The 17,018-nt window shown below is 40.0% G+C and overlaps 1 protein-coding gene across 1 annotated transcript in view; it reads left to right on the forward strand.

The window, feature by feature from the left end:
* The window catches only part of jph1a (junctophilin 1a), a 45,735-nt gene that overhangs the window by 16,902 nt on the left and 11,815 nt on the right, over positions 1 to 17,018 (forward strand). Inside the window, exon 4 of the mRNA XM_084746884.1 lies at positions 12,526 to 12,644. Coding sequence (XP_084603010.1) covers positions 12,526 to 12,644 — 119 coding nt within the window. The remainder of the gene's footprint in view (positions 1 to 12,525; positions 12,645 to 17,018) is intronic.

Below are 17,018 nucleotides of genomic sequence, written 5' to 3' on the forward strand. Positions count from 1 at the left end.
TTAGCAAAACACAAGCTAACTACTTAGTTAACGATTTCTTTAGATCAGCTAGCTAGTAAGCTAAACTAAGTCTAACTGTGGGTACACAGTACTGCAGATTGACTGTGGTTCTTCCGGGTATCAAACTTGCTCAGCTGCTATTGGAGCACAGACCAAAAAAGGGGCGGGACTTCAGATGGGTCGACTGATTAACAGTTAAAACATATAACAGATAAAACATATTTTCTGGAAATTCTTTATGCACAATAATAAACATCATTATGAATTACACTGACATAAAATCCTAAAATTCAATACTGCTATAAATTAGTTCTCTTCAGTACTCTTAGAAATGACCTAATAAAAAGATACCCACTGAGGTATGATCCAGCCCTTCTCATATATAACATTGCATACATGTAATATCCACATCAAAATACATAAATCATCAATAATTAATACCTGCTGTATCTTGAAAATGCACAAATAAAGAATTGCAGCCACACCAGATTTAGCCATAATAGTAGACATCTGCTTAACTGAGACATAAACAACAGTGAGTCTGTTTCCGTTTGTGTTGCCTGAAGCAAGACTTAAAATCTGTCTTGTTGTTTTTCTACCTGCTACCACAGACTTGTGTCTTTAACCTCCGGATACTAATGTGCCCTGCTAAATCTGTTCGCCCACTGTGATTGGCTAGCTAGGCCGCTTTCACTCCAGATGTTCATGGATTGGATTATGGAATTATCACTTCTCTTGTTGAGTCACAGTATTGCTTTTCCACACAGAAATCCTTTGTGAAGCATGCAACCACACTTGTAATCACACACACACGATGGTATAGTACAGTGTGTTTGGCTGTGTTCATGATGAATTTCTTTAGAATTTATACAAATGAATGTGTTGACATGTAAACATGGCTACGGAAAGAGGATATTATCACCTTTTCACAATAATCCACTGGATTATATTACTTTAATGATGCACAGTTTGACCCACTCGTCATTATGAGCCACAGCTGATGGCACTGAGATATTATTGTGTAAATGTTTTTCACAATAGTTGACTTTTAATGCACATCTTCCAGTTAAATAGCCATAAACAATAGATTGTACAAAGATTGCATGACAATTTTTCAGCTGTGGGCAGATGTAACCTAATGCTAATGCTCCTTTTGGCTTTCCTCTGAAGAGGAAATTGATGGTTGTGTGTATATGATTGTGTGTGTGTGTGTGCATTTGTGTGTGTGTGTGTACCGACAGTGGGGTGAATGGTGACAGGAGATTGGAGGAGAGAGAGCACAGACCATAATTAAAACTATTCCTTAAGCTCAAGTGGTTGCCAGGCAATGTGACCTTTACTCACACAGGTTCAGCTCGGATGTTGAGCCTTGTAGTTAAATTAGACACACCATGGAGTGGCTGTGTGTGTGTGTGTGTGTGTGTGTGTGTGTGTGTGTGTGTGTGTGTGTGTGTGTGTGTGTGTGTGTGTGTGTGTGTGTGTGTGTGTGTGTGTGTTTCTCTGTACCTGTTTCTCCTTGTTTTAGCAGTTTTAAACCTTTTACAGTATATTTATTTCTCCAAAGCAAACATTGGATAAGCCGTTTCTCGTTTATGCATCACTGATAGTTTGTGTGTCTGCAAGATTATACCCATACATACAGTACACTCACAGAAATAAAGGTCCTAACTAGAACCATAAAGGGTTCTACAGCTTGTCCCCATAGGAGAACCCTTTTTGGTTCCTGGTAAAACCTATAAAGGTTTCATTTGGAACTCTTTTGGGAGTTTTAGCTAGAACCCAACATAAAGAGTTATACCAACAAATTCAGAGAAACTTTTTATATTACCAGGGTTCCACACATTCTTGAGAACTTTTTTTAATATTTCAAGGGTTTTATCTAGAACAAACTCAGGGGGTTCTTCAGAGAACCGTTTATATTATGGTGCAAAGAATCCTTGACAAAAGAGTTCTTCAAGGATTTCAGCATCCTTAAAGAACTCTTTCTTCCAGAAAGGTTTTTTTTGGATGAACAGGGTTCTAATGGAACCCACGGTCTTACAAAGAGCCCTTGACAAGCCCCTTTCTTCCCTTCTGGAAGAACCCTTTGGAACCCTGATTTCTATGAGTGTATGCTGTAGTGTGGGTTTGTTCATTTGCAAATTCATTAATACAGACCAGATGCCTGGTTGGACAGCTCGCTCAAGTGTCTCTGGTGGTTTCCATAGTAACTGCCTCACCGCCGTCATCATCGTGTCAGCCATTTGTTGATTTTCTTTATGAAGTAGTAGAGTGAGGAGGCGTTGTTAGTTTAACATTGTGTTTTTTTTCATCCGTTCACGCTCTGTCTGGTTGCAGTTGGAGCTTTACAAAAGATTTATGGACTGTTATTACAGAGACTGTGACACTCTGAAGTCACCTCGGTGTGTCCTTCATTCACGCCAACTCCCTGATTCCCAGGAGGCCTCATTATGGCACATCTCACTAATGGTCCTTTTCAACTTCTCATGCAGATTTGATGTGTGTGTTTGTGAGTCATTTGCATGAGGTAGCCCGTTTTTCAAGCTCCTGCATGTGTGCATGCATACATATTGCAGGTGTGTAATATTTGCATAGTCGTGTGACAGCATGTCTTGATTTGCATCAGCCTGAGCCTTGTGTGTGTCTCTGTGTGTGCAGCATTGGTGATGCAGTGCAATCTCAGGTTAAGTTGCTTAAATTGTCAACTCATGGCTCTTGGATAACAGCAGCTTGTGAGTGTTAAACAAGACAGAGAGCACGACACAAACCGGAGATCCAGTCCTAACATTCATCTCTCGCTGAGAATATGGACTCAAATTTCTTTCTTTTTCTAAGTTAGTGTTTTCCTCAGTTTCATTTTTGTGCTAAGACAGTCCATTGTGCCAGTTTCTTTCTGTCTTTTTTTTCTTTGTTGTTAATCATTGTGTAGATTTCCAGCTGTGTTCCTTTTGTATTCAAATCCATACAATCAAATTTTTGGTCTAAGTACATATGTTTTAGCTTCATAATGTTATTTTCCCAAAGCTTTCTTAAAACATTTTCCCACGTGACCTGACAGGTTTCTGCATGATGACATTGCTACATATAAACCATACAATATATAAACCCACAGGTTGATGGAGAGGAAGGCATCAGTGCTGTAACCTACATCACAATGTTTTGCTAACACCTGAGTATAAATAATGTAGATAATTAAAATAATTCAATACAATTAAATAATACAGATTTTATTCTTAAAAAATTAGTTTTTGTGTGTCTGCTTTCCTTCTTTAATAAAATAAAATAAAAGTAGCCAGCCTTTACCTAAGCATGTACAAAAAACTGGCATTGAATTGTCTTTAGCAGTGAATGCTTTTATAAAATAAAATAAAAAATAATACATAATATCACAGTAAATATTGTCACAGTCCAGTACGATATTGAGACATTTCTTCATTGTGGTATCGAGATATTCAGTATACTGTCACATCCCTAAGAACGACACTGACAAAGAAACTAGTTTGAAAAAGTATGTAGTGGATTCGACATCCGATGTCTGGCCGTTATCCCATCAACTTAATACAGATTTTACAACCCTAAACATTTATGGACAAAACGACAGAGAAATGATCAATAATGAAAATAATAGTTGCAACCCATTTCCTAAGGATTTCCTATCTTTATATTTGCAGCTAATCCACAAAGGCCTTGACATTTTACTAACAAACTTTATATTCAGTGATGTTGTGCACTGCTGTGAACTACAGAACTTTAGTGATCATAATTATGTTAATTGCCACTTTCTCATATGAGCTACATGTCACTTAAATACTCTATAGCCTAAAGATTTAAGGCTTAACAGACAGTATATCCGGGGCCATGTTGATTGACAGGTGTCTCAGCTTGAATAGTTGCTGTCTCCTCATCCCTACCAGCAGCTTCAAAGATACTACATCCCTGTTTTTCTGCAGTGTATGGTATCGCTCCCCCCTTCCTTTGTGTCATTAGCTCTATCAGCTGTGGCCATGTTTCACTCGCAGTGTTGACACAAAGAGCACAGAGCCGAGGTCTGAATCCCTGCCACTGCCCTTCACCAAAACCAGAGGGATCATCTCCGCAAAGGATTCTGTGTCACTCCCTGAACAGACTCACATCAGCACTCAGAGGAGACCCCTCAAACATAGCAGAGATCTTAACATGTACCACACAAACACGTGCACTTACACTTGTTATGTATTTATTATAAGACCATAATTCAGTGTGTGCATATTCACGGTAGCTTCAGAAAAGCATTTATACACACTGATACCCTGATGCACAAACATCCATCCGTACCTGTACCCATGCGGTTTTGGATGAAGGCCAGATAAAGTCTCTGTAGAGGGTTCAGTGGAGAGTGCAGAGGAGAGAGCACCGCTGGGAGATTAGGTCTGTTTGTAATCCACAGCCAAAAATGTCAGTAGAGTTTGGGGATTTTTTTTCCTGTTTAATCAAAAACTGATTCTACTCATTCTTCTTCCCAGAAATGAAGTCTGTTTGCTAGCTGAATTTCAATCTGTCTCAACCTGCCAGCGCAGCCATTGTATCATGAGTCAACATGATAAATGTATTATTTGAGGATAAATAAAATGATGAATATTTAAGCATTTAATGAAAAAGTACTTATATGGACCTAAAATAATATCACAGTATTTCAGGGGATCTCTGCAATAATGATATTCTTGAAAATATGACAAAATGCTGAAAAATATTTTTGGTTTAGCCTTGAACTCTGTTGAACTTCTCTTTGTTGGATTTGTTGCTCTTCTCATAATCAACCAGGTGCTTTGGCTTCAGGCTGTGAAATAATTTTGCTGTATTGCTATCTTTTGTTGTCACAGTCTTCTTGCACTTTTTAAATATTACTGTGGCTGTTTGTACATCTGATCTTTTGTTACTGAGGTTACCGCTGTCACTACATTAATCATATTTTTAAAAAAATCATACCAATATTATTGTGAACAATACAGTAATTATATTATAGTTTAGTTATCACAAACTAAACCAAGAGACATCTCTCATGTAGATGAAACTACCGCCAGCCTGTCTTAGAAAACCTTGAAACAGAGGGACACTGCTAGCCTCTGTCCAAAGTAAACTAGTCCCAGAACCAGAACAATTTGTCATTTTTTAAGTTCTTTTTGTACAGACAAAACAAATGAGAAATGACTTGTTAATTTGTGAGCTTTTTGTGCTTGAGAATTGAACTAGCTGTTTCTGCTTCTAGTCTTTAATCTAAACAAAACTAACTGCCTGCTAGCTGTAGCGTCTTCAGCGTGCAGACATGAGAGCGGTATCAATCTCCTCATATTGCTCTCAGAAAGAAAACTAATGTGTGTATTTCCCAAATAATACCTATTCCTTAAAGCTCTGTCATGCACATGCATTGTGCTTCCCTTCGGGGATTGTCTAGACGTAGCCTAATGATTAGCGTGTCTTCATCCTTTCTCTTTGATCCTTTCTTCTACGGTCTGACAGGTCGATTCATCACTTACGCAGTCGTGTTTTTTCCACCCTCATTTTCCCGTTTCCCTGCACCCTGCCATATGCTTTTACCCTTTCACCCTATGCTTTTGATATAGTCGCATCATTTATTCAAGTGTGTTTTTATGCTGTTGCAGTGGTGTATGTACTGTGTTCCATTTTACATTGAATAAACTCTGTATGTCTTGGTAGAAAGGAACGCTCACATTCCCTTTACATTCCCATTAAAACATATTATTTTGCTCAGCCTGTCATAAGACTGGGGTAAATCCAATAAGCATAATTGATGTAAGATGCTGCTTTTCTATTCTGAGCATGCATATCTCTCATTTTTCTGAAAGAGTAACAAAGAAAAGAGTAAGAAGTGGAAGACCCCAAAACCGTCAGGATGTCCTGAGATCTAAAATACAGTAGGCCCTCCCCAGATATTCTCATTATACAGCACTATAGCTCTCTCTTCAGGATAAAGTTAGCTTATCTCATAATAACAGCCACTTCATCTCCCATTTAAAGCCTCATTTGCTATAGCCATTGTCCCTCCCCTACCACTCCAGCCCCTGGTAATGTGAGCTCAGACCTCAGCCCAGGAATAATTCCTGAATAATTTCAGAGTCGGTTTTAGCTAACCACTAATGGTGTTAGTCATGCTTGAGTAATCCTGAATTAGCACCAGCCGGGAATTCAATAGCAGGCCTGCACGGATATAAGAGATATGTGCAGGGCAAGCTAAGTGCTAATTTGTGCAGACTTTCTGTGATGTTCTGCGCTGCTCCTTTGGACCTGGGGACTGTTTGGGAAAGATACAAGGCAGTAATTGCTGTTGATGTATAATATCCTTTCATGAGCAGATTTGTGCAATATGACTCTTGCTGTATGGCAGTAGTTTTCTCTTGGTTGTGGGCGATGACAGAACGTTTAAAGGGAGATTGTCAAGTGCTGATGTTTACCAAGGACAAGGTCAAGACTTCATCTTCTATCTTATTATATATACTGTACCAGTCAGCATTCCAGTTACCAAGCTGGGACTGACGGGGAGGGGGAATGGGCTGGTGCGATGGAGAGAAGGAAGATGAGGAAAAGAGAAAAGGGGAGGGCGGGAGGAGGGGACCAAGAGACGAAGGGGGCGCAGAACTGTGTCAGCATATGTGAGGGAGATTCCTCAAATAGGCCATAGCCTGGGGAGTGATGGACTGACGCTTCACTCAGGGGAATGTGCACACCCGACACGCAATCACACACACAACAGGCACAAAATAGTCGTATTAAAAAGTCATATGAATGTACTAACAAACTAACAAATCATTATCATGTCACAGACATGACTGATTGAGCAGGAACTAAAAAGAGAATGGAAAGTGAAAATCTGGAGGGTCATCAGGCCATATATCAAGGCCAAACAACATTTCATAACACATTTGCTTCTGTTAGACAAAGGTTAACATTCGCATTAACCACCTCTGAGCTAACATTACCATTTGGTATCATGTCACTGACTCCTGATTGATCAGCGACTAAAAAGAAAATGGATAGTGAAAATCTGATGGAACATGGGACCATAAATCAAGGTAAAACCAGACATTTGGTTTCCTATTGTATCACGTAACACTATAAAAGTAATAGGAATAGGAAGTGGTTAATGCTAATGTTAGTTGTTGTCTGACTGACAAATTGTTGTCATGTCACAACTCCTGATTTATCAAAGATTTAAAAAACAAGAGACAGTGAAAATCTGGAAGAACATCAGGTCATATTATGAAGCAAAGCAACATTTGATAACCCATTAGCTACCATTAGACAACCGCTAACATTAGCATTAACCACATCCTAGGTAACATTATTGTTTGACAATATTATACGAAAGAAAAAAAAATCCTAAGTGGTTGATGCCAACATTAGCTGTTGTCTAACCAGAGCTAATGGGCTATTAAACATATTGTTTTAGCTTGAAATATGGTCTGATGTGTCTCCAGATTTTCACTTTCCATTGTCTTTTTAGTTGCTGATTAATCAGTAAGGAAGTGGCGTCAGAGGAAAATGGCTGCAGTGTGAATATGGTGAATTCTGCAGGAGATCGAGGTATGAATAACCCTTAAGGAGGATGCACCATGCCGCATACGAGCCCGGGTTTGAAATTTAACCCTACAGTAAAATTAGCGAGGCTGAGATGCATACCTCAGCAGTTCCAAATACCCAGGAGTCTTTAGAGCAGCAGTCTGTCTCATTCTCTGTCTCTCTCTCCGGGTTCTATCTCTCTCTCCATTTCCATACATTTTTTCTCGCCCTGCACTTTTTCTCACCCTCATCCTCTATCTCAAACACACACACACATATACACACATTGTACAGAGAGAAAGAGCATCAGCCGCACTGCTTGCCAAACTGACTCAACACTTTTCACACAATTCATTTGTCACAGTAATGGAACAACCGAGGATCTCACCAGGCCTTTATCAATATCATCTCCCAAACTGAGCTCCTGTCCAACAGAAACTGCTTCAAAGTCTTTGCTTCTAGACCTCATCCAAATTTCTACAAACTGTGTGTGTATGTTCGTGTTTGCTTGCCTGTGTGATATTTGCATGTGTGCCAGCAGGTGCATTTATGGATTCAAATACACTGATTTGCTTGGACCCATCCCCAGCACTCAGCCAGACAGGAGTGCCTACAGAGCCCAAAACTAGACATGAACAGGTGTTGCTTTATATTCAGAGGCAGATCGGCCTCAAGTAGGGACGCTGCAGACTGTCTGACAAGTTATAGAACTTAAAACTTTTCTAAAGGTCAGTTGTGAGCTTGCACAATGTTGTTTAGCCAGACTTTTTTTCTCCTTGAATCCACTGTATAATCAACAAGACGATGTATTACATAATTTCTGCAAAAAAAGGTATTGTGTCAACTGGGGTAATCACACTTAAAGCTGCTATAAGCAATATTTTTTCGCTACGAATGGTTCGAATGACGATGTATAATGTAAAAGGGGTTGCTTGTAGCAAACCCAGGGAGAATTATCAACTGACTCTACAATTTCCATTCCATTTTTTCTGGATACCCAAACTTTGCATATCAGCCGATAAACCTGCAAGTCAGTTTTTGAACACTTTGCTCAATGGGACTGGTGATTCCAAGTGCTGATCCAATACCAGTGCCTTAAAAAATATATGTTGCTATGATTTTAACAGCTGTATACCCCTGTGTGAATGTGATATGATTCCTATCAGTGTTACATGTCCTGGATCCCATTTTGGGGCTAATAAATTACTTGGATTGGATGAATACCCAATCCAGCATTTTAGGCTGTATCGTTATCAGACCAACCCTATCTATATCAAGCATTTTAACAACTTTCAGCTCATTGTCTTTGTTTTAGAGCAGCAGCTGTTTGGATTAATGCTCACTCATCTCATTAGTGATGTTTTCAACCACATTTTTGTGCACATTTTCTGAAAGCTTATACGGTCAAAACACAGCAGCACCACCTCTGAAAAAGCTCTGGTAAACCCACTGTGCGGTGCCTCCTTAGCACCAAATGGCAGACAGAAAAAGCAGCTAAAGAGCTGGATATTTGACTCAGGAGTTAAAAAGAGAGCGAATATTGGACTTAAATTCATCAGGTCTAGAGAAACATGACTCCAAATGAGTCCTAATGGTGCTCTATATCTGTGTTCTCAATATCAACTTGTCAGAGAGATAATATGTCACATGTTGTGTTTACAGCTTGTTGCACTCCTTCCAAGTGGACATAAAATAGACTTTCGCAGGTTTAACAGCCCATGCATTGTGGAAGGTGTTGGTCTCACTCGCTGGTTTGATTAAAAGCGTCTATAAGATTAAATGAACCGATGCCAGGACAAACCAACCAAACCATTCGTCTTTGCGCTCCACATGCCCATGTTTTCTCGCCTTTCATTTCACTCTCCTCTTGTCCCACTGCTCTATCACACTCCCATCATTCTCTGCCTGTCACCTCCCGCCACCAGACATCCTGTCTGTGAACAGTCTGCATCGCTTCCTGTGTCTGCCCGTGACTTTATGCCAACTCTACCTAAAGGGAACTGTTAAGATCCTTGGGATATGTCATGGGCACGCTGTATACATCCGTGACGCATTCAAGCCTCCTTTCACTCGGCTGCACATTTCACACATTTCAGAAATAGAAGCATGTACGTCCTTGTGGCAGCGTGTGTGGCAAGTGGATGTGTACAGTATACATGTCAGCAGTATGATGTAACTGGAATGCTTTAATGTCCGTTTTTAAGACTGAAGTGCTCTTAGATAAGGCCATAAAGCCACACTGTACCTGCTTTTAGCCACACCAGTCACATTCCTATATGTTCATAATAACTCATGACGAGAAGCAAAGCATTGTGTGTTATAATGAGTGTGACTGTTAAAAATGTCTTAAATGAGAATTTTTGTCTGCGGCTGGTCAGTGGTTTCCACACAGCCTGACTGTGTCCTCTGTCTGTGGGTGATGCAGGGACTTATTTCTGGAGAGGAAACTGTCCGTCTCTCCCGCCAGCATATGGCTCCTCATGCATTTTAATATCTCGCTGTCCCAGCCCGTCGAAAACAGGCCAGCCCAGAGTCCAAGGACAGAGAAGTAGTCTGAAATAGAGACATCTGTCCGTTGGGGTCACTCTTGACAGAAAGACAGAGGGAGGGGAGGGGAGGCGAGGAGGATGAGGGGATGCAGCATCAATAGACAGATGAAGAAGGGTTGAGAAAAGCAGGCGCATTGATTGAAAGAGAGAAAGGATAGTGAAGGAAACAGGGAGAGGAAGATGGATGAGTGGGGTTAAGCAGGGCATAAGGCACAGCTGTCAATACTTACAGTGATACTTGGACAGCCCATCTGAGTCCTTCGTTCCTCGTTGCACTGTCATGTATTGTGTCAGGCATCCACTCACTATTATTTGTTCATACAGTGAGAGACTAATCCACTGGCTTCAACTGATGCATTTCAGATAGTTTCATAATTAGGTCTTTTTTTGAATGGAGTCTGGTGGTAACAGAGGAGAACATCCAGTGCATATACTGTATGCATGGGTTCCCATAGCTCAAAGTAGGGGTGCAAGATAAGCAGCAAGCAATTAACGGGATGTATGGCAGTTTTTTGCAGTCTGGGCAAAATATACAAATATATACAAATCAGCAGTTTAAATTCAACTACACTCCCCAGGAAAAAAAACATATTACACCTAATCCCCTGTAAGAAATATGACATACTAACAATTCCTTACATGTCTATAAAAGCAAAATAACCCTAGAAACACTCTAGAGGGGTGACGTGTTGACAGTCTTGTTAATTCAGCATGAATATAATCCATGAATAAAAACCTGTCTTTGTCCAAATGGCATTCTGGTTCAAGAATGTAACTCAGTCAATTTACCACAATATGTAAATTCTAAATTAGGGTTATTGCACAGATAAAATAAACAAGATATAACTTGTTAATTTGTGAGCTTTAATGGTGCTTTGCTTGAGAGTTAAGCTAGTCTCTGCTTCCAGTCTTCATTCTAAGATAAGAAACCAGCTGCTGGGAGCGTTATATTCATCATACAGAGATGAGAGTGGTATCAATCTTCTCTTGGTACCAACACCAAGAAAATAAATAGGAATGTTTCCCAAATAGTATATCTGTTCCCTAAAGCTATGTCAGTGGTGTACATTGTGAGAAAAATATCACATCAAACTCCCTTTAAGAAACATGATGTCTTAACAATTCCTTACCATCTGTGAAAACCCGTAACTCTGGAACCAAAAGACAAAGAGCATCAACAGTCTTGTTGTCAATTTGGCATTAATAGAACCCATAAGGATAAGCTGTATTCCTATACAAACTCTACATTTTGGACTGTTGGTTGAACATAAGAAGCAATTTGGAGTTCTGGGAAACTGTGATGAGCACTTTTCACATTTTTTGACATTTTATGGACGAAACAAGCAATTCATTGTTAAAATAATCATCAGATTAATCAATAATGAAAATAATTGTTAGCTGCAGCAGTAAAAGTTATGCCTCTCAGTAATTTTGTGTTTGCATGTGCACATGTACAGTATCTTTTGGTGGAGTTTTCAAGGGATTTGTTAAGCAGGTCACCCCCCGGCCTCTGTCTGTCTAACCGCGGTATGCTCCCATAATACCTCTCAGTGCTAATGCTAAGCTCACATTGATCCCAAAACGTATTACTCTTCTGCCTTTTGGTTTTTAACCATCAGCATAGTATAGTAGATGTGAATGCAAGATTTTCTCACGCTGGTTTTTATGCACTGCAAGGTGCTGTTGTCATTGCAGCATCACTTTTGTATTAATATTGATAGAGTAGGAGTGAAAACACTCCCAAAAGTGAGTCCCTTAGGGTTCCCACTAGCCTTGAAAGGTCCCTGAAATTAAAAGTAAGATTTTTAGGATTTTTGTAAAATATATTTTTATTAATGTGTTCATTGGTTTTACTTTGTAAGTCACCAAAATAAATATTTTTTGGCATGAGGTTCAAACCAAAGCCTTCACCACACCACCTGCAGTTTCATATGATATGATATGGTATGATATGATCATATGTGTGTTCACGTGTGTGTTTACGTGTGTGTGTGTGTGTGTGCCTTTTGGGCACTGCTCCCGTGTGGTCCAGCAGCACTGCAGTGCTCCAGACTGGATTAAGGTCTTGCTTGGTTGTGGCTGCGCTCCATTTGGAAAATCAGGATTTGGATTTGAGATAGAAGCACAAGGGGAGGTGTTATGTCATCCCCAAGAGGGACAGGCTGAGTGATACAGCTCAAAGATGAGGGGAAAGAGGGAGGGATAAAGGGTCAGAGTGGAGGGAAAGAAAAAAAAAGATTGTGGAAGGAAGATGCAGCACATAGACACAGTCACAGACCAAATATGGAAACTTAGTGCAAAAAAAATTACATGTGTTTGTGTATGTTTCTATGTTATATAATACAGTTCCTTTAATCATGGTGGTTTGATGTCTTTACCTCTGAGGTACCATGTGACTCTACTATTGTTTTTGTTTTTGCAGAACGGCTCATGCCAGGACAAAAAGCGAGGCTGCAGAGCAGGCCGCCATCTCCGCTGTGCACGACTCTGAAATTGCCAGGGCGGTTGCCAGAGAGCTCTCCCCCAACTTCTACCAACCAGGTAACCTTTAACAACAAGCCGTCATTCGTAACACGTCTAATATTTTAAAGACTATTCCTAGAGAAAAAGTGTGGAAATCATGCAGCTGCAGCAGGGATAGTGTTTAGCGAACATTATCCAATGTGACTATATGCAGTATGGCTTTTACAGGTACCCCAACATCTTTTAATCATCTTCAAAGTTAGCTAGCATTTTACTAACATTAGCTGTCAGATGTAACTAGCTAGCTGATGTAGATTAGCTAGTTAGCTAGTGGTTTGCCAACATTAGCGATCAGATGTTTTGTTTTGATGTTTTTTATCAGATTAGTTAACTTAAGATGTAATATGTCTTTTTTTTTTTTTTTAACGAAGGGTCAATTATTTTTTATCTAGATATGCATGTGAGGGAGGTTTTGTTTTCGAACATTTTAGACATGACTGATCCAGAGATTAAGTTTCAGTCTTTGCTAAGAGTGTCATAGGCGCCTGGAGGGGTCCTTTAACATATGAGTTGCCCCCGCCCCCCCCAGCAGTTGGACATTTACCCAGCCATGCTATTCTAAAACCACCCCTCACCTCCACTATCCCCTTTTTTAGCTACACAATCCTCGAGCATTCAAACCATGTTTTTAGTAACTGGGTAACTGGTATGAGGATGGGTAGTTTCTATGAATAATGGTGTTTGTACAGTTTAGAGTTGTTTACACAGGCTGTGTCTGAGTCAGTAATGAGCTTGTTCTGGGTGCACAAAAGCGTAAGGGTTTGGTGTTCCAGGACTGTAATGGAAGACTAGTGGTATTGAGGATGACTTCTAACGCCACAATGGAGGACTGTGTTTGTGCTTAGACAAAGCAGAGCCAGCTTGAAGCAGGGCACTGTATTCTGGATGGAAGCCTTGTCTTTGCTATCAAAGGCCTGCTGTAACTGCTTAGAAACATTCGATAAAATTTGCAGCCATAAACTCTGCCAAAAAAATGTGAGAAAGCAAAATGTTTTCTGTTCTTTTAGTCACTTTTTTTTAGAGCATATCAAACTTGTGCTTTAGTGGAGTGCATAAATGTCTCACAGGTATATGAGCGGTGGTCAAGGAAACCTACTGCTCCTACAGTAATGCCAAGCAGTTCTCATCTTTCCTCTGCCTGGAGGTTTAACAGGCACACTGCCATACTATACAGCAGCTTGCAGCGTAGGGTGTCAACTCAACTCTGTTTAGTTCATTTACAAGGTAAGCTGAGTTTTACAAGGCACTGCTGGACATATAATACTACATAAATAGTGAGGGGTACAAATCCTTTTTTGTCAAAGAGCTCATGGTGCACGTGGGTTCAGAGATGGAACATAAGGGCAGGAAGAGGGCAACATCAGAGAAGGGTTAATAAGGGTTAATTTTTTACCATCTTGGTTATAGTGATAGTTTAGATTATCTGAAGTGGGCTTGTATAAGATACTTTTTCATAGTCAGTGTATTAGCCACAGGTGCCAGGTGACCCCCGGCCAGTTGAGAGAAGCAGAGAGGAGTACCAGCCAATGAAATGCTGTGGATAGGGTCAACAACAAAACATATTTTAGCCACCTAAAAAAAAGACTCGCCTAGAAAAAAATCAATATCGGTTTAAGAAAACATTATTATACAAGCCAAATATCAGTCTCTCCAAACTCCATAGGCAAAATCAGCTATTTTACCTTGCTGACCACGGTTGCTGGTCTACCACTGCCTGAAGGATAGGTGAGATTCACCAAAGTCACACAATAACACAAACAAACTAACATATCGAGGCAGTGGTAGACCAACAACTCTAGTTTGTAAAGGTAAGGTAAAATGACAAATTTTGCCTATAGAGTTTGGTTGGTTTAGACAGAGTGATATTTGTTTTATATACCGGTGGTTTCCAATAAGAAAAGGCTGTCTGATGGCAAAGTAAACCGGTAAAAATATTCTAAATATAGCATACACTTAAATCAATGTTGAATTTTTTTTTAGATGGCCCTTTAATAAGTGTCTGAAATATCTTTTGCTGTTGACTCTATTCACAGCAGTTCATTACTTAGCTTCCATGCTGGTGCCCCTCTCTGCTGCTCCCAGCTGGGGGTGTGTCGACTATACATCTACTATAGGCCTCATAGACCAATTTTCATCATAACTTTAGTTTAACATGTCAGTTTTGGAGAAATAATTCTGTCCTGACTTCAGGCAAACATGAATCTCCTAATCAGATAAGCTAGTATTTAGTTAGAGGTTTGTGATGATTTGCTCTTACATTGGACTAATTTAAAATGGTTCTATAACCATCATTTGGATGGATAGGTTCTATTAATATTACTTGAAAATGCTTGCATATTCAGAAGTGCTCTGTCATACCTTTTTTGTTTATTTTTATTTATAGTGTAGGATCTACACTAGCCTCACCTCTTCCACTGTGTGTAATATATATAGGCCTATGAGCTAGCCGACCTTGGGCCCTTGCCAAAAGCCGCCACAAAATAGTGGGTGACAAATAGATTGACAATGGGACCCATTCAAGCATGTCCCTCCACTAAGCCACAGCAATGGCCAGCCGGGCCAGAGACATCCTGCGGCTTGTTTGTGTTGTGGAAAACGGCGGTCATGCTTGGCAGGCCGAGTGATCTCCGGGTTCGCAAGTCTGTGCGGAGAGTGTCCTTGCCTTATAAGTCAGATCATGAATGAGAAAGTGGCTGATGTCATAATAATGTGCAGTGCAGGGCGACATCTGAGCTGCAGCATTTAGGCGTTCAGTTGCGTAAGCATGTCTGGAAGCCAGACAGGCACCTGCAAGCCAAACCCCATTTTCCATACACTGAATTTATGAAAGTTTTAGTCTTGCTGTGGCAGTTCTGGGAATCAAGAAAGGTCTACTTTTAGGTTTGTTGCTGGTTCATGGATTTCCTCAGGCAGGATATATATCATGTTTTAGTATAAACAATTTCCCGTATTTGCAGCTTTGTGTCAAAATGACTGCTGCTGTTGTTAACCTTAAAGAATAAAATGACTGTGTGGAATCCAGAGCACCTTCACTGTACAAACAAAAAGTTTTCCCAACCTATAATCTTAATAATAATTATTTCTCTTCCTTAGATAAACTTGAATCATCAAGTTTTAGAAACAAAAAAATATTCACAGTGAGCTGTAACCCTGATTTAGCGTTATTTTGGTCCTTATCCATTATTAAATGGTTGCAGTTGAAATTATTAACCATTATTCACTCTCACTACAATTCAAGTTTATCTAAAGAAGAAAAGTAAATTATCTCAACAAAACATTACTAGTTGTCAAACTGTGGTCAAAACTTTGGTGTCTGACTGAAAAATCTGTTGCCTCAAAACTTTTAATTTTAAAAAAATTATTAAAAATTTATTTAATTTTTTTTTTTTTTTTTTTTTTTTTTAAATTTTGCGTTTTTACAGGCAACTTTAGATTTTAGACTTAAACTCTTAAGTTCTGAAAAAAGTTTTACTAATAATGCTTTTTTTTTTTAGAAAACAACTAACTTCAGTCTTTGTGTTTTAGAAGCCCAAACAAATTGTATTTCAGAAATAGTTTCAAGCACACAAATTAAAAAAAACAACAACAACAAAACAAATCATGTTCACAGCTCACTGGAAACAATTTTTATTTCAAAACATGTTGGCCTTGGAGTTGCCTTGAAATCCTGAGTTCTCAACTTGTGTTACAGTGATACTCAATCTGAGTGCCTATAGCATTAGAAGGCACTTGTGTGACTTTGGAATTTATAAGTACAGCCCCTTGAGATGTAGCATAGACACTATAGACACAATACAAGAAAAGGCTTTACGATAAAAAGGACTTTACAAAAACTCCTCTGCTTCCTCAATGTCTACCTCGTCTACCTCTACAGTGGAAATATTCTCACGTACCCCCGTCCCCTCAGCTTCTAATAAGTCCTCGAGGGTAACAACCAGGGGTCTAAACCCCTTGTTGTTTGTAATTGGCATTTCAGACTCATAGCAGATTATCACCCAGATTGAGAGTGTGTACTTCAAAAGGGAAGAGAGGGTCACAGGGAACAGGACCCTGACCTTTATGATTGGTTCACATACAGCACCCTGGAGGGGGAGCAGCGAGGGTTAGCTGGGCGTGGCCTGTGTTGTGACGTTAATTGGGCTATATTTGGTGTTCGCTGGGGTCTAATGGAGACATAGCTGAAATCCTTATGCACTGAGAGGAGCTCGGCCCCGCGCTTGCCCCTCTCAAGGGCTGACGCAGAGCAGCTGTCCCTTCCTTCAGCCGGGCACAGAGGGTGGGGGTAGGGGTTGGGGGAGCTGGAGGTTAGGGGGCCCAGCAGGGTTCCCGCTCCGCCCTGTGTGACCCAGTCAAGGTACGCTTGGGCCAGGTGAAACCATAAAAACCTGGACT

The sequence above is a fragment of the Lutjanus erythropterus genome, chromosome 21 (assembly GCF_056507025.1).
Source record: "Lutjanus erythropterus isolate fLutEry1 chromosome 21, fLutEry1.hap2, whole genome shotgun sequence".
In the NCBI taxonomy this organism is placed as follows: Eukaryota; Metazoa; Chordata; class Actinopteri; order Lutjaniformes; family Lutjanidae; genus Lutjanus; species Lutjanus erythropterus.